Genomic DNA, 18,801 nt, shown 5'->3' with positions numbered 1-18,801 from the left:
GAGGGAGAGCGAAGGTTCAGGAGTGAAAGTCAGGAAGACAGTGATATAAACACATTTCAAGTGTGAGGAAATAGAGTATGTAAAGAGTTTGTGAACCTCCTGCAGCAAACAATGCAAATAATTATGTGTGCGCTATTCTTAAAATAGGGGTTACAAAAAGTATGGTTTGATATTTATTAAGGCCCTTCACATGCATTGCAGCTCTTGAACTACTGAGTTTTTCACTAAATTGGAAAAAAATGACTCTTGCTATTTAAGCAGGGGAAAACCCCCACAAATTCAGAATATCTTCTTAACTAACTTCCTGACTTAATTGACTCTCAAACTTAAAATGCAGTTTCAATTGGTTTACATTCAGGAGTTTTCCTCCAGGTTCTCAATATGCATTTTGGCATGCTTTACACATGCATGTGCATAATCTTTTATACAGTAAACTAATGAAATGTGTATATTTGAAGGGTTTTACTCCTGGGGGGAATTCTGCCCCATTGGACATGCAGAGTTAGTGCAGAAATTAATGTAGTGTGTGCAGAACTTCCATTTTCTCTCAAAAAATGGGCTGAATACCTGGTGGCTTCCACCAGGGGCCACGGAGCTTGGAGGAGCTCAGCATTCAAACTGACAACGCTGCCGGACATGTGTGCAGGGATCTGGGGGGAAGAAGGGTGAGAAGACTTCTGGGCAGATGCAGTTCTCAGCATGCCTTAAAAGAAGGAGGCGGTGTGCAGGAAACTCCACACAAGGCCAGGACCCAGCATCAAGTTGCTTCTTCCTCTGGATCCCTGGGCAATAGGAAGGGCATGAAAATGTTTTTTTCGGGGGGAGAGGGAAGGCACACACAGGAAGTCTTATACTTCTGGGCTCTGGGAGACAAGAGATGATGTTGTCTGTGCTGGGGATATCCCATAGCTGGGCTCTCGTGGGGTAAGGTTGCAGGTGTCTGACACCCTGCCAGGCTCCGCAGGGTAGGGGGAGTGGGGGGTAGAGAAACAGCAGTTTCTTTAACTCTCTACACCTGTGTGCATCTGTATTATTGCATAACTGCTGACAGGTATTTTGAAATAAATTACCAAAACAATTGAAACTGGCATGATTATGCAGTGTTATTTTAACAAATAAAATATACAGAATTTGTAGCATTTAAAAATAGCGTGTGATTTTTTGAGAAAATTTGGCACAGAAGTCCCCCAGGAGTTATGGTTTATATCTTCTGCAAAACTAATTAACCAATGTTGTCTTCTAGAAATCAGACAGATAAAAAAATGAAAATACATTTTAAAGAATTTACACACAAGTAGTATAGTCTTCTCTATGCACCTAGTCAGCAATTAGTGAAATACCTACATCCTGTAAGAAATGCAGTCATAAAAGGTTCTTAGCTGGCAGATCAACAACATTTCTCAATGTCAATTTGGGGCAGGAGAACGGGTGAGATTATTCATATGCAAGCAATTGTAATGAAAGCTTACTCTTGTTGCCCCACCAATGACCTCAAACTATAAACCAGAGGAACTACTTATTTAGTGTTAGAGATACTTCATACTCAAAGCTAATTAAGACCTAGGTGTCTCCAAATATGGACTGACAGTTGCACCAAGCTACATTAAATATGACATAGTTCTGTGATGCGAAGTGAGTCAAAACCCAACTTATTCCTCAGATCTCAAGCGAGACTTGCATTCTGGTATCAGAGGTGAAAAATAACAAATCTCTATTTAATTGCTTAGCACTCTGATTAAATTTACATGACTCTACTACAATAATTCAGATTCTGCAGAATACCTTTTAAGCCATCCTAATATATTCAAATTTCTTTAATATGACATATTGTATTTACCATTCTGCAACCCCATCCAGAGTTGTTTATGATCCTTTTTCTGCATCTCATTGATGACTTGACTTTTGTGCTTTAAGGCATCTGCTTCCTTTACACAAGCCATGAAATGAGCTTCAATCACATCTTTAGAATGACAGTGCAGAAGGTCCTTTTCTGGGAAATTCTACAAAAAAATTGTCAGCAGACAGATCAACAGAAGCAAGTATATTGCGCATCTTCTACTAACAGACAAAAGGATTTATTCTTCAGCAAGCACACAGGCAAAGAACATAGATTATTAATCCTCATCCAGTTTAGAGACTACATTGTCTCACAGTGTCTAATTGTGAATTAAGAAATTTAAGTTTTGAAAAAAGTGATTTGTAACAGAAGCATAATTCAGATTGCATAGCGTTATACATGGAAGGGAAAACAAACGCCACTAATCATATTGGACTTTTTTTTCAAAGCTTACATAATATTAAATACCTTTCAAGTTTTGAGATCCATATGTTGGCAGTTTCTGGACAGTAGGAAATACTGTAAGTTATCTCCTCCAAACAATGTCTTTCCTGATAGACCAGTTTATCAGTTTCTTTCAATCATTCATTTCTACATCCTCAATTTGGGTGTGTCGTACCAAATTTTCAACACAGTACCAAACTATTGTAGCAGATCCTACATATGACACTATAGATAAAACAATATCACCTCTAAGTTCTAGCTCCTGAAGACAGTGCAAATTCTTATCAACATTATTTTTACTCATTTGGTCTAGGATTTATTAGTTAACTGGTTCTTTAATGGTTTTATGTGGCTGAAGTTGGTACACTATACTCTGATGCACTACAGCTGTAAAGTTTACTACTTTTAAAATACAGCAAATCTGCAGTAATCAGATCTTTCCTTTAAAAAAGTTATAGTAAAACCATGTTTTTGCAAATAACAAATGTGTTGCATTTACTTAGCAAAACCAAAGATGAACAACTTTGGATCAATAAACTTAATGAATTAGGCATATAAACCTCCGCATAGGGCGATATATTTCAAAACATTTACTCTTTTTTCCTTTCCCAAGGAATACAGTGCTGCTACTAGTGGACATCTAGTCCACCAATAAAAAAAATTTGAACTTCGTTAAAGTGTGTGGAAAAAATTAGAGCAAATGTTGTTCTACTCCCCTACATTCCACCTCAAAAGGGGTAGGGCCATATGTGCCCTGTCGCGGGGGTGGGGGGGAGGAGGAGAATACCATATTACAAGTTCCCAAAGAGAGGACACTGCCAAGAGAGAGGGAGGCACAGTTTCTATCACAATACCATATTATGCCACTCTTACATCTGTGCTGCTGCACAGTGCCAGTGCTACACCCAGAGCTGGGCTCCCAGTCAGCAGCAACTGCTGTCTGGTTGCCAAACTCTGAAGGCCCCCCCCCCCCCCCCCGCCAAAAAAAAAAAAAAAGCATACATAACAAGACTGTAACAATAGTGGTGCCTTCAATAAAAGTGCATGACATTTCTACAGAAGACAGCAGAGACTAGAGATTTCTCAGGAAAATACACTATTCTCTAAACTCTAACCTCTGTGGTATTTGGAATAACTTGTTCAAATGACACTGAGAAACACAGTATGCTAGGGTCCACGCAGCTGAAAAAGAAGTCACAGAAATTTATTGAAAAATATTTTGCATGTCTTCACTTACACAGCTATTCAGGAAGTGTACAAATTTATTTTTAATCATTCTTAAGAACCCTTTGTATATAAGCTGCGTTTTGTTTATTTTTACAAAGATAACCAGGGCAATTGTAACCAAATTGTCAGCCTGCCTCTAATGATACAATTCTGGAAGTCGCTGAAGCAATAATAATAGTTCCACGAAACAATTAATTCACAATGTAAGGCTTGAGGTTTTTTGTTTAGTTGTTTGGGTTCTCTTGGCATTCAATATCTTCTTTACCAAAAGAAACACCACCAAGTTTTATTTACACCAGCGGTATTACTGTACCTAAATTACATATTTAGTCAGAAGACTGTACTGCATCTTCCTTACAACCAACAGAGTTACTATTTATATCAAGTTGTTCCAGAAACCATCAGCTAACAAGTTTCACCAGTCTGATTTCATACTCTGTTCCACCTAAATATAGCTGCCAATTCTATTTTACACAACACCTGTTAACATGTGAAGAGCCCCCACAGAGACTGAAAAATTACTTAGCATAAAAATCATACTGATTACATGGTTTAAGGAAAAAAAACCCAGCTAATCCATTAAGTCAGGGGTCTGCAACTGAAATAGCAAGGAAAGCCATTTTTTCAAATTCAGTTACAAAATCATTGCTTCAGGAGCTGCAATGCATGTGAATACAAGACAGTCCTTAAATGTCAAACCATACTTTTTGTAACCCCTATTTTAAGAACAGCACACACATTGATTATTGATTTGTACCGCTCAGAAAGTTGTTACCCCCACCCTCAAGCTTTACTCCCTTATCTGGCAAAGCCCCTCCATGTCCAGGCTTAATCCCTTCAACTACAAACCTCCACCACCCTCCAGGCTTAATTCCTTCAGCCCTAATCCACTACCCACCATCTTTAGGCTTAATCCCTTCATCCCCAAACCTCCCCTGCATCGCCAGGTTTAATCTTTTCAGCCCCAAACCCCCTCCCCGCCAACATCTCCAGGTTTAACCCCTTCAGCTCCAACCGCCCTTTCCCTATCTCCAGGATTAACCTGCCTCAGAGCATGAGCATAGCTTTCCTTTATAGCTGCCACTGCCTCACCCATGTTGCGTTCCCACCCTTCTCCTCCTCTGCATGGCTCCAGCAGGCTCAGCCATCCCTTCCCACAGCACTCCGCCAGGATTCCCCCATGTGCATGCTGAGCAGCTCCCTGCTCTTCCGGCTTTCTCCTCCAGGACCCCTGGTCCTGCTGGCTGACTTCTGCAGGGCTCCCTGCCCCAGCTGACTGCTCAGCAGCTCAAGGCTGTCGCCACTTACACAAAAAACTAAATTCAGTTTAAATGGCAGCAGCCTCCAGAGCCGCAGTGGCTGCAGAGCGGCAGGCTGCCAACCCCTGCACTAACTAAGTCGTTCACAGCACAAGTAGTATGAAATGATTAACAGACTGCAAGACCATTCCCAATCAAATTATCACTTCTATGACACTTGATTTAACCCATATTTCTAATGCATACTATCTTTAAGCTAACCAATGAAACTAAAGATTCATTTTAATTCGGTAGCAGAGGTCTCTCAAGATAATATAATCCAACACACACACAGCCTTTTTATAGGAAAGTGAGGTCTCTTTTGGATGAATGTTGCTCTCCGTGGCCCAATATGCAAAGCACCTCTACTTTGCCACATAGCTAGCCCTCCTGGAAGACTTCCTGCTGCCTGGAAGGCCCTGTTGGAACAATGCAGAGCACTCCTGCTTAGCCATACAGCAACCATGCTGTCACCTGCAGCAATGCCAGGTTTGGGTGCAGAAGCTTGCCATGGTTCTGGGACAGGAGATCTGGCTGGAGAGGTAACTGCAGGGGTTCAGTTGCTAAAAGACTAAACAACATGCTGAACAAGTGCTGGTGAGGCCATGCCAGGGCTATGATGACGACGACAATCAATTTGTCTTGCTTTACCCTTTGCAGGACACTGTAGAAAAGCAGCACCAACAGAAAGGTGTACCTCAGTATTCCTGACCACAGAATCAGGAAGCTGCACAACAGTGATCCCTTATGCCTGCTGAAAACAAAATAGGCATCCCTTCCTGTTTTCTCTACTTGCAGACAGAGCCATATGGCAAGGCCCACACCTTCAGAAGATCAGGCTAATCACCTCCAGAAAGAAAGACTATTTGTGAAAAGACAAGAAGGTCCTACTGAGGTGATCTGTTAGAATATTGTTGGTTCAGAGTCGACTGAAAGTCATCAGCTGGACATCATGCCACACGCAAAAGATCTCCAAACACAGGACAGAAGACCTGGTGCCGTCCTGTCCACTGATATAATATGCTGCAGCTGCAAGGGCCGTGATGACTTACTCCACTTTGCATCTCAGCATCAGGCAAAAACACCAGAATGATGCACCTGACCAGTCAGAACTCCCTGATATGAAAGGGATTGTGTTGCAGCCCATGGCCCTACGTGTCTGACGTGTGACAACAGGGTGAGTTACAACAATGGGGACACTGACAGAGCTCCCTGCAACACTGAGTTGGGGACCAGCCACCAGTCAATGGATGAGAGTATGTTTCAGTAGGGAGTGCCTACTGCGAACGTACACCACTGCCAACCTTATCTGCAGGGGTCACTGTGTGTGTGTGTGTGTGTGTGTGTGTGTGTGTGTGTGTGTGTGTGTGTGTGTGTGTGTGTGTGTGTGTGTGTGTGTGTGTGTGTGTGTGTGTGTGTGTGTGTGTGTGTGTGAGAGAGAGAGAGAGAGAGAGAGAGAGAGAGAGAGAGAGAGAGAGAGAGATGAGATGAGATCCCACATGCATGCTTCTGGAAGGAAGGCCCTGGCTCAAATGATCAGAGTTGTTCTCTACTAAACTGTATTTTCTGTACTGGCATTAACGGGGACTTTATGTTTCTCAACAGGCCCTGGATGCTGTAGGTGCAGTGCATCAGATCAAGGCATCTTTAACCTGCTCCAGAGGTTGAGCCAGTCAAGATATGGAGAGACATGGACACCCCTCAATGGCTCAAATCAACTGCTCCCGGCACCACACATTTTGTGAATTCTATAGTGGCCGAGGATAGGCCAAAAGGTAGCACCATGAACTGGAAGTGGCACCAAACCAACATGAAATGCAGAAAAAATGTCTGTGACCTGTTAATATGAAGATATGGAAGTAAGCGTCCTTTAAATCAATAGCAGCATACCAGTCCCCAGGATCCCTCGGCCTCAATTATACATGCAGAACTTCTTGAATTGTTGAGGCCAGGAAAGGTTTGAGGCCCCTCTTGGCCTTCAGGATTAACAATTATCACGAAGAGAATTCTCTTCCTTTCATTTCTAGAGAAATCTCCTGCCCACCCACAAACTGTAGGAGCTTGTCGACCTCTTGAACCAGGAGTTGCTTATGAGAGGTAACCCTGAAGACACACAGAAAAGTGGGAGGTGAGAGAATGGGAAAGAGAAGGATCCAAAAACAGCAGGGTAAGGCCTCAAACTACTTTGTCCAGGACCAAAATGGTCTGACAAATAATCCATGACCAGACCAAGAAATAGGGAGAAAGGTGGTTGAGGAAAGGATGGGCAGGATCCAGCAGGTTGATTTGGGTGTTACTCTCATATACACCTCCAAAATGACTGCATCTGGTCCTCCCAGGTATTTAGTGGGTTCCAGCTAGGCTAACAAGCAGGAGGAAAAAGGGCAGTGATGACTAGCTGTCAGGCTAATTGGGGCTCAGATACACTCACTGAGAACATACCAGATGCACAGATGTAATAGGTTCTATTGCCAACATACATTAAGCCTTAGACCCTTTAAGCGTTACTAAATATGTGCCTCCCACCACGGTGAAGCAAGGATGCCAGCTAACAAATCGGACTAATGAGAATCAATGCTTACAAACCTTCTGCTATGGGCAGTCCCAGGCCCTCCGTCCTTTTCCTCAAGAACTCATAGCAGGCGCTGCTCCAGCTTGGGGAGTCCCTGGGCACCCACCAGGCCAAAGTCCACAGGTGAGACTGCTCATTCCAGGCAATGCTTTTCAGCCATTTAAAATCATCTTCCCCCCACCACCACACACCCTTTTCCCAGAGGTGTATAAATCTACAAGCACACCCTGGCAAGAAACACTGTTGTCCCTACTCCAAAGAACCTGTTTATTCAGCTTGTGGGATTCCATGTCATCCATGACTGGTTACAGCCAGCCACTCACCGCTCTGTCCAGACAGGCTGGAGATAAGGAGCAGAGATAACTTTTGGTTAGCCTCAATACTAGCATCCATCCTCGCAGATCAAGGACAGACTTGCCAAGGCCTTGACAGCAGCAGAGGCCTGAATAACTTTCAGTAAGACAGCAGGCTTCAGCATTCCCAACAAGCCAAGGGTAGCTTTAGCATTCTTCAACTCATATAGCCTGCCATCCATCTGATCAGAGAAAAGCCCAACGCCAAAAAAGTGGAGGTCTGAATCCCCTGGGAGAGGTTCATCATCTGGAACCAGGAGTTGCACTGCATCACCATAGTCAATGTGACCACCCTTGCTGTCGAGTCCACTGTGTCCCATGCCATTTTCAGGGAACTTCTGGCTGCTGTAGCACCTTCTTCTACCAGGATTCAAACCTCTTGAGACTGACTCTGAAGGAATCATGAAATTTAAAATTTTAATCAGCCCAGCAGAGCCTGACGATTGGCCACTTATCTGACAAATTGCATTTCTTGGCTTCTTTGTTTTTGGGAGTAGAGGCAACAGAGAACTGCTTGTTTCTTCCATTGCCCACAGACACCACCTGTCTATCCCAGCATCAGTGGGAATACCGGTACTTAAAACTTTAGCTGGCACAAAGTATTTTTTTCTCAGCCCATTATGAGGCAGGAGGGATGGGATCTGTCACAGTGACTTGGCAATCTTGAGAAACCTGTTGTGCACAGACAGGGTGACCAAGGTGGCTGTGGAAGCCAAGAGGACATTGAAAAGGGTCTCCTTCTGCTCTGTCACATCCTGTATCTTGAGTCCCGAGTTCTTAGCCACCAACCAGATAAAGACTTGATGCCTCCTGAAGTCATTTTGGGGCTAGCCCTAGAAAGTCCTGTGGCTACTTCATTTAGGAAAGATGAGGAAGACATGGCTGCCATAGGAGGTGCTGATTATCTAAGCTGTTTGTACATGAATGCAAGAATCCTTGGAGTTTTGCAGGTATACATTCATCCATCACTATATGAGTGCAACTGGTTCCCAACTTTCTGCTTGTAGGCGAAAACTCATAAGAGGGACACTAAATTACCATTAAATACACATGAAAATCTCTGATTGTTTCCTAGTGTTCCTAATTGGGAGAAAGAGTGGCAGTTTGCAGCTGTTTTTGAAAGGTAAGTGAACCTTGGGTCAGGGAAGTGGTGGCTCTAGTGGAGGTGTTGGCAGCGGAAGCAGGACCTGTGGGGGGTGTGGTGGGCTGTGGGGTTTGGGACTGGACCTGGGTGGGTACTGAGAGCAGGCTGGGGGGGCCAGGGACCTCACGGCTGGCTCATGTAAGTGGAGGAAGTTCACTTTTTTAGTGAGCAAAGGTATGTATGTATGGCCCTTCTTTTAGTGAGTACTCGTAAGTCAAGTACTCGTTAAATGAGGGACAAGTGTACTCAAATTCCTACACTCTCTTTTAGCATCCAGATCTCAGCGATGTATTCTATTCTCCGGAAAGGAATTATTCCCTTCCAACCTAGATTTTTTTAAATGGCTAAGCCTTTTGTTTCAAGAGTTCTTACATTATCCCTCTAAAGTCAAGTAATCACCTTTTTAACTACACAGATATAACAAATTGATATTTATGTAGCTATTTACAAGTATGGAATTGTTTTCACACAAAACAATTGACAGCTCAAAACAGCATCTTTGGTGCCAAAGAGGTTTACTGCATTCGATACACCATTTAACTTTGCTGAGTAGTTTGAACTCATTGTAAAGCCCCTTAAAGAGGCCTTACTGTAAACAAAAATAAGGCCCAGAGATGCTAGATTCAATTTAGGGTCAGCATCACAGATCGGTAGCTACTATAAACTCTTATCTGGCAGTCCTGGGACCTGGAGGTTGCTGGATATTTAAATATTCTGGATTAGTGTTTCCCAAATGGTGTTGCGCGAAGTAAAAATAAGGGTTCTCCAAGAAAACTCATTTACAATATCTGACTCCTCTGCGGTTCCTTGCCCTGCCACTGCTGAAGCAGAAGAACTACTTCAATTGGTATAATGTCCAGCAGGGTACCAGGAGCGATCCGGCTGTCGAACCAACTGATTGAGTTCCACTATTTCAGTGGCGGCAGGGAGCTGCAGAGAGCCCCTCACTTGCCTTGCTACTTGAGCAGCCACGCTCCTCCTGTGGGCATGGTTCGGCTCATCCCTGCCAGTGGAACACCTCCACGCCAGCCTGTCTTCCACTGGGTTATAGTGGCCACCTGGTGAAGAAGCTGAGAGGGATTATTGAAATAATGGAAACTTGGTTGGATGACTCTCAAACTGTTCACGAAGGACATGCAGGGGAGAAAAGGAGGAGAAGTTGTGCTGTATCTAAGTGTGAAGTATGATTGCTCAGAGTTCCAGTATATGGAGGGAGAGAAGCCAGTTGAGTCTCTTTGGGATAAGCTTAGAGGCAGAAATAACAAGACACAATGTTGTGGTTGGTGTGTGCTATAGACCACCAGATCGGGTGGATGAGGTAGATGAGGCTCTCTTTTGACAACTGAGACAATCTTCAAGATCACAGGCCCTGGTTCTCATATGGGACTTTAATCACCTTAAGATTTGTTGGGAGACCAATACAGCAGCACAGAAACAATCCAAGTAGTTTTTGAGGACTGTACAGAATTACTTCCTGGTACAAGTGCTGAAGAAAATCAACCAGGAGCCACGTGCAGCTTGATCTGCTGCTCACAAACAGGGAGCAACTAGTAGGATACATAGATGCGTGTGGCAACCTGGACTGCAGCGATCATGAGATGGTAGATTTCAGGATCCTAGCAAAAGGAGGAAAGGTGAGCAGTAAAATACAGACTCTTGATTTCAGAAGACAAGACTGTGACTCTCTCAGAGAACTGATAGGCGGGATCTCCTCAGAAGTTAATATGAAGAGAAAATGAGTTCAGGAGAACTGGCAGTATTTTAAAAAAGCCTTACTGATGGGACAAGAACAAACCACCCCAATAACCAGTAAGAAAAGCAAATATGGGAGGCAGCCAGCTTGGCTTACCAGGGAAATCCTTAGTGAGCTTAAACTCAACAAGCACATGTATAAGAAGCGGAAACTTGGACAGATGACTAAGTAAGAGCATAAAATGTATCGCTCAAGAATGCAAGAGAGTAATCAGGAAGGTAAAAGCACAACTAGAACTGCAGCTAGCAAGGAACATGAAGGGTAACAAGAAAGGTTTCTACAGGCATGTTAACAATAAGAGGGTTATCAGGGAGGTTCTGGGGCAGTTACAGGATAAGGGAAGTAACCTTGGAACAGATGTGTGAAAAGCTGAAGTACTCAATGCTTCCCCCCCCGCCTCCACGCCTTCATAGACAAGGTCAGCGCTCAGACTACTGCATTAGCCAATGCACTACGGGAAGAAAGAGGGCAGTTCTTGGTGGGGAAAGAAGAGGTTAGGAGTTGTTCAGAAGAGCTAGACATACACATATCCACGGGTCTGGATTTAATGCATCCACGAGTACTGAGAGAATTGGCAACTGTCATTGCAGAGCCTTTGGCCATTATCTCTGCAAACTCGTGGCAAACAGGAGAGGTGCAGATGACTGGAAAATGGCAAATATAATGCCATCTATAAAAAAAGAAAAGGAGGACACTCCAGGGAACTATAGACAAATCAGCTTTCCCTCAGTCCTCAGAAAAATCATGGAGGGAATCCTCAAAGAATCCATTTCGCAGCACTTACAAGAGGGGAAAGTGATCAGCAGTAGTCAATCTGGATTCACCAAGGGCAAGTCATGGCTGACCAACCAGATTAGCTTCTATGATGAGCTTTGTGGACATGGAAAAGTCAATGGATTTGATATACCTTGACTTTAGCAAGGTCGTCATGGGGAGCCTTGGGGACATGTGGCACCAGAGAAGTGCAAGAGGTAGTGGGACCATACCCACGTTCTCCATGTCCCCCTGCCTTGTGGGTTATCCTGGAAAGGAGCAAGGCTAAGGGAGTAAACCCTGAAAGAAAATCTGGAGGGGAGTCCTAAGGCGGTTCTGTGCCAACTTCTGGCATTGACCCAGCAACTCCTGCAGCAGAGCTGGTACCAGAGGTAGAGATTATCCTCTCCTTTGGACTATATCAGTAAAGCTGAGAGGGGAACACGGGTGTCTGGGCAGCCCAGGGTCCCAATAATCGCCCAACCTCGTGCCTGGAGAGGTACTCCAGCATCGCTAACAGCGTTGAACCAACACGGGAGGTAACAGATACCAGTTATAAGCTCTTGCTCAATTGGCGTAGAGAACGAGCGCCAGGGGTTGCCTCCGACGGTGGGAAAGATCGTCGCATCTCACTGGACAGTCACCGCCAGCCTCAAGCTGGGCAGCCCCCAGCCAATAGGGAACTGTCCCACCACAGGTCATCTGCCTCACTGGGCGAGTGAGGCTTAAGGTTCCCAAACCTGACAAGTGACCTCTAAGCTGGGCACCAAGCAAACCAATAAGAAAATCAACAAGAAAAGGAAACCATGAAAATTTTAAGCTTGCTTGCTGGAACGCGCAGACCATGCTGACAGGTCTGACTGAAGATCTTCAGGACATCAGCGACACCCGAAAGACTGCTCTCATCAATGAGGAATAGAAGAGGCCAAGTCGACATTGCTGCTCTGCAAGAGACACGTCTCGCAGATTCGGGATCTCTAAAGGAAAAAGGACTACACCTTTTTCTGGCAAGGTAAAGCCCGAGAAGAACCCAGGGAGCATGGTGTTGGCTTCGCCATCAGAAACACCCTTCTACAAAAGGTGGAATTAGTCATGGGTGGATCAGAAAGACTCCTTCAGGTCATCTTCAAACTCGCGCCGGTCCTGTCCACCTGATCAGCGTTTACGCCCCAACCCTGTACACCGCACCGGAAGTAAAAGACAAGTTTTATGACGTGCTTAGTGCTGCCATAGCGCAAATACCTGCTCGCGAACAACTGTACATTCTGGGTGACTTCAATGCGAGAGTTGGAGCCGATCGTGACTCGTGGCCTTCCTGCTTAGGCCACTTTGGTGTGGGAAAAATTAATGAAAATGGTCAGCATCTTCTCGAACTTTGCATGTACCACAAACACATTTTTCCAAACCAAGCCACAGCACAGAGTGCCATGGAGACACGTATGCTCAAAACACTGGCATCAACTAGACGTGGTCATCGCTAGATGTGATAACCTCAAAAACGTCCTTCTGACACGCAGCTATCATAGTGCTGACTGCAATACAGATCACTCGTTAGTTTGCTCCAAACTCAAGGTGATTCCCAAGAAGCTGCACTGCTCTAAACCAACTGGAAGGCCCCGCATCGATGCCAGAAAGACAGCTAACTCAGAGAAAGCTGAAACATTCAGAGCGGCCCTTGAGGAGAATATGTGCAGCAACCCTCAGGGTGCCGACGTGACATCCAGATGGCAGCATCTGATGGATACTATGTTCAACACTGCCTTGTCGGTGTTTGGAAGAAGAGCTAGAAACAAATGACTGGTTCGAAGCTAACTCCGATGAGATGATTCCAGCCATCGAAAAAAGCATGCTGCACTCCTGGAGTACAAACGTTCGCCGAGCCAGAATACCCTGCAAGCGCTCAGAGCAGCCAGAAAAACAGTACAGCAGACGGCCAGGCGCTGTGCCAACAGCTACTGGCTCGAGCTATGCAGCAGCATCCAGACCAGAGCTGACTTTGGTAACCTCAGGGGAATGTACGAGAGCATCAAGAAGGCATTAGGACCCACCCAGAACAAGATGGCACCTCTGAAATCCAAATCTGGTGAAGTCATCACTGACAAAGCCAAACAGATGGAGCGCTGGGTCGAGCACTACTCCAAGCTGTACTCACGCAAGAACATTGTGGTCGACTCAGCCCTCGATCTCTTACCAGTAATGGACGAACTGGACCAGGAACCAACTGTAGATGAACTGAAGAAAGCCATCGACAACATTGAGGTAGGAAAGGCCCCAGGGACCGGATGGCATACCACCAGAGGTAATCAAGTGTGCCACGGACACTCTCCTGGAACCCCTACATGAGCTACTGTGCCTGTGCTGGAGAGAGGGAGAGGTTCCACAGGACATGCGTGATGCTAACATCATAACCTTGTATAAGAACAAAGGAGACAAAAGCGACTGCAACAATTACCGTGGAATCTCCCTCCTAAGCATCACTGGTAAACTGTTCGTTCGCGTCATCCTCGGCAGACTCCAGAAGATTGCCAAGAGGGTGTATCCTGAATCACAGTGTGGATTCCATGCAGAGAGATCTACCATCAACATGGTCTTCCTTCTGAGGCAGCTACAGGAGAAACGCAGGGAGCAGAGAAAGCCACTCTGTATTGCCTTCATTGACCTAACCAAGGCCTTCGACTTGGTCAGCAGGGATGGACTGTTCAAACTGCTCCACAAGATAGGATGTCCACCATGGTTACTCAAGATGATCCAGTCGTTCCACGAAGACATGAGAGGCACCATCCAATATCGGATGTTTTCAGCATCAGGAGTGGCGTCAAACAAGGATGCGTCCTTGCTCCAACACTGTTCGGGATCTTCTTCGCACTCCTCCTTAAACACACCTTTGGATCTTCAACAGAGGGCATCTTTTTGCACAAAAGATCTGATGAGAAACTGTTTAATCCTGCAAGGCTGAAAGCTAAATCTAAGGTGCGGGAAGTCCTCATCAGAGAGATGCTGTTCGCAGATGATGCTGCTGTCATGTCACACACAGAAGACCAGCTTCAGAAGCTGCTGGATCAGTTCTCCAAAGCATGCAAGGACTTTGGGCTCTCCATCAGCCTAAAGACGACAAATGTACTTGCTCAGGACATTGCTGTTTCTCCATCAATCAGCATTGACAACTATACGTTAGAGGTCGTCCATGAGTTCATTTACCTCGGGTCCACCATCACTGACACCCTGTCATTGGACCCTGAGGTAAACAGGAGGATCGGTAAAGCGGCCACAACTCTGTCCAGACTCAGCAAAAGAGTGTGGAATAACAGCAAGCTGTACACTCACACCAAAATGCAAGTCTACAGAGCCTGCATCCTCAGCACCCTCCTTTATGGCAGCGAGACTTGGACCCTGTACGCCCGCCAGGAAAAGTGGCTGAACGTCTTCCACTTACGCTGCCTGAGGCGCATCCTTAGAATATCATGAAAGGACAGAGTGTCCAACACTACTGTCCTTGAGCAAGCTGGAATCCCAACTATGCACACCCTCCTCAGGCAGCGGCACCTCCGCTGGCTTGGCCACGTCCATAGGATGAATGATGGAAGGATTCCAAAAGACTTCCTGAATGGTGAGCTAGCCTCTGGCAAAAGACCTCCCGGACACCCCCAGCTGCACTACAAGGATGTTTGCAAGAGAGACCTCAGGGAAGTAGACATCAAGCCAGACAGCCAGGAGGAGCTGGCAGACAATCGCAGCAGATGGAGACAGGAACTATACAAGGGCCTTCAGAAGGGTGAGTCAAGGATCACACAGCTAGCAGAGGAGAAGTGAGCCCACAGAAAGTACAGCAAAGACCTGCCAGACACCCATTACATATGCAACAGATGCAGCGAGGACTGTCACTCTTGTGTGGGTCTTCACAGTCACAGCTGATGCTGCAAATGAGGACGCAAAACGGAACTACGAAGGGCGCGATCCATAGTCTACGTAGACTGAAGGATGCTACTAATGACCTTAGCAAAACTTTTGATACAATCTCTCACAATATTCTTGCCCATAAATTAAGGAAATATGGATGGGATAAATGGACTGTAATGTGGATAGAAAGCTGTGCAGACAGTCGAGCCCAAAAGGTAGAGACCAATAGCTCAAGGTGTGGTTGGTTTCAAGTGGAGTGCCCCAAGGATCGGTTCTAGGGCCGGTATTGTTCCACATGTTTATGAATGACCTAGAAGTGGCAACGGATTGCGCCCTCAGCAAATTTTCAGATGGTAAATAAGCTGGGGGGACAGGTAGATACATTGGAGAATAGGATTAGAGTCCACAGTGACCTAGATAAATTGCCGGATTGGGCCAAAAGAAATCTGATAAGCTTCAACAAGGACAAGTGCAGAGCCCTGCATCTGGAACGGAAAAATCCCAAGCATCGTTACAGGCTGGGGACCGAATGGAAAAGTAGCAGTGCAGCAGAAAAAGACTTGGGGATTACAGTGGATGAGAGGCTGGATATGAGTCAACAGTGTACGCCTTGTATCCAAGAAGGCTAATGGCATATTGGGGTGCATTACAAGGAGCACGTCCAGCAGATCTAGAGAAGCTATTATTCCCCTCTATTCGGTACTGGTAAGGCCACATCTGGAGTACTGCGTCCAGTTCTGGGCCGACCAGTATAGAAAGGGTATGGATGCACTGCAGAAGGCCCAGCGAAGGGTAACAAAAATGAGTAGGTGACTGGAGCATGGCTCCAGAGAAGCTTGGCAGGCAGGCCCAGATCCTTTGTTGGTGACTACTGGGCCTTGTTATGTTCACTTCCTCTGAAGCACCGAGCACTGGGGTGTGTCACAAGACAGGATATGGAACTAAAAGACCACTCATCTAACCTAGGATGGTCATTTTTAGGTAGGGCTCTGATACTTAAAACATTTAAACATATACTGTTTAATCAGTTCAGGGCCCAGGTATAAAATATGCATTTACGCAAAAGAGGCGCTTTTGGGTATATCTACTTAAAGCACACAAACAACTGTGAGATCTGCATTACACATACATAGTATTATACTGGTTCTACTTTTCAGCTTATAGTAACCATTATGTGCATTTGTTTAAATCCCTCAGATTGGAAGCAGACATCATTAGCTCCTGAAAATGTATACAAGCTTGTTTGAGTGGACAAGGAGTAGGACTGAATAGACTTGTAAGCTCTCACATTTTGCACCGCATTCAAAAACAAAATATTTTTTCTTTTAAAAAAAACAACTGCTTGTATTTTAGCCCTTCCTATTGGTCAGAACAAAGTCTAAAAATGGAAATCTGCCTGATCACTTCAGCACATTCAAAACCAAGATGTTATCCCCAAAAGCATTTAAGTGTGTAGTGTAGGCATCCTTCAGTCTGCATAGACTATGGATTGTGTCCTTTAAAGTTTCAATTGAGGACTTCCATTTACAGCATCTATTGTGACTATGAAGACCCACACCAGAGTGACAGTCCTTGCTGCATCTCTTGCAGATGTAGTGGGTGTCTGGCAAGTCCTTATTGTGCTTTCTGTGCGCTCGCTTCTCCTCTGCTAGCTGTCTGATCTTCATCTCGCCTTTCTGAAGGCCCTTGTGTAGCCCCTGCCTCCATCTGCTGCGGTCGTCTGCTAGTTCTTCCCAGTTGTCCAGCTCGATGTCTGCCTCTCTGAGGTCTCTCTTGCAAACATCTTTGTAGCACAACTGGGGGCGTCCGGGAGGTCTTTTGCCAGAGGCTAGCTCACCATACAGGATGTCTTTTGGAATCCTTCCATCGTTCATCCTGTGGACGTGGCCAAGCCAGCGGAGTCGACCCTGCCTGAGAAGGGTGTGCATGGTTGGGATTCCAGCTTGCTCGAGGACGGCGGTGTTGGTCACTCTGTCCTTCCATGATATTCCAAGGATGCGCCTGAGGCAGCGCAAGTGGAAGACGTTCAGCCTCTTTTCCTGGCGGGCATATAGGGTCCAAGTCTCGCTGCCATAAAGGAGGGTGCTGAGGATGCAGGCTCTGTAGACTTGCATTTTGGTGTGAGTGTACAGCTTGTTGTTATTCCACACTCTCTTGCTGAGTCTGGACAGAGTTGTGGCCGCTTTTCCGATCCTCCTATTTAGCTCAGGGTCCAACGACAGGGTGTCAGTGATGGTGGACCCGAGGTAAAACGAACTCGTGGACGACCTCTAACGTACAGTTGTCAATGCTGATTGATGGGGATTCAGCAACATCCTGACCGAGAACGTTTGTCTTCTTTACGCTGATGGTAAGCCCACAGTCCTTGCACGCTTTGGAGAACCGATCCAGCAGTTTTTGAAGCTGGTCTTCTGTGTGAGACATGACAGCAGCATCATCTGCGAGCAGCATGTCTCTGATGAGGACTTCTCGCACCTTAGACTTAGTTTTCAGCCTCGCAAGGTTAAACAGTTTCCCATCAGATCTTGTGTGCAGCAAGATGCCCTCTGTTGAAGATCCAAAGGCATGCTTCAGGAGGAGTGCGAAGAAGATCCCAAACAATGTCATAGCAAGCACGCATCCTTGTTTGATACCGCTCCTGATTCTGAAAGCATCCGATAATGCGCCGTCATATTGGATGGTTCCTCTCATGTCTTTGTGGAACGACTGGATCATCTTGAGTAACTGTGGAGGATAGCCTATCTTGTGGAGCAGTTTGAACAGACCATCCTTGCTGACCAAGTCAAAGGCCTTGGTCAGGTCGATGAAGGCTATGTAGAGTGGCTTTCTCTGCTCCCTGCATTTCTGCTGCAGCTGCCTTAAGCTGTGTCTACACGTGCACGCTACTTCGAAGTAGCGGCACTAACTTCGAAATAGCGCCCGTCGCGGCTACACGCGTTGGGCGCTATTTCGAAGTTAACTTCGACATTAGGCGGCAAGACGTCGAAGTCGCTAACCTCATGAGGGGATCGGAATAGCGCCCTACTTCGACGTTCAACGTCGAAGTAGGGACCGTGTAGACGATCCGCGTCCTGCAACGTCGAAATTGCCGGGTCCTCCATGGCGGCCATCAGCTGGGGGGTTGAGAGATGCTCTCTCTCCAGCCCCTGCAGGGCTCTATGGTCACCGTGGGCAGCAGCCCTTAGCCCAGGGCTTCTGGCTGCTGCTGCGGCAGCTGGGGATCCATGCTGCAGGCACAGGGTCTGCAACCAGTTGTCGGCTCTGTGTATCTTGTGTTGTTTAGTGCAACTGTGTCTGGGAGGGGCCCGTTAAGGGAGCGGCTTGCTGTTGAGTCCGCCCTGTGACCCTGTCTGCAGCTGTGCCTGGCACCCTTATTTCGATGTGTGCTACTTTGGCGTGTAGACGTACCCTCGCAGCGCCTATTTCGATGTGGTGCCGCGCAACGTCGAAGTTGAACATCGACGTTGCCAGCCCTGGAGGACGTGTAGACGTTATTCATCGAAATAGCCTATTTCGATGTTGC

At 46.0% G+C, this 18,801-nt stretch overlaps 1 protein-coding gene across 9 annotated transcripts in view; it reads right to left on the bottom strand.

Moving 5' to 3' along the window:
• The window catches only part of ATG5 (autophagy related 5), a 123,798-nt gene that overhangs the window by 82,602 nt on the left and 22,395 nt on the right, over positions 1-18,801 (bottom strand). For all 9 annotated transcript variants that reach the window (XM_074990801.1, XM_074990802.1, XM_074990805.1 and 6 more), the window contains one exon: positions 1,838-2,000. In XM_074990801.1, coding sequence (XP_074846902.1) covers positions 1,838-2,000 — 163 coding nt within the window. The remainder of the gene's footprint in view (positions 1-1,837; positions 2,001-18,801) is intronic.

The sequence above is a fragment of the Carettochelys insculpta genome, chromosome 3, assembly GCF_033958435.1.
Source record: "Carettochelys insculpta isolate YL-2023 chromosome 3, ASM3395843v1, whole genome shotgun sequence".
Classification (NCBI taxonomy): Eukaryota; Metazoa; Chordata; order Testudines; family Carettochelyidae; genus Carettochelys; species Carettochelys insculpta.
Note: the sequence above shows the minus strand (reverse complement) of the source record. Positions and strands in the feature narration are given on the sequence as shown.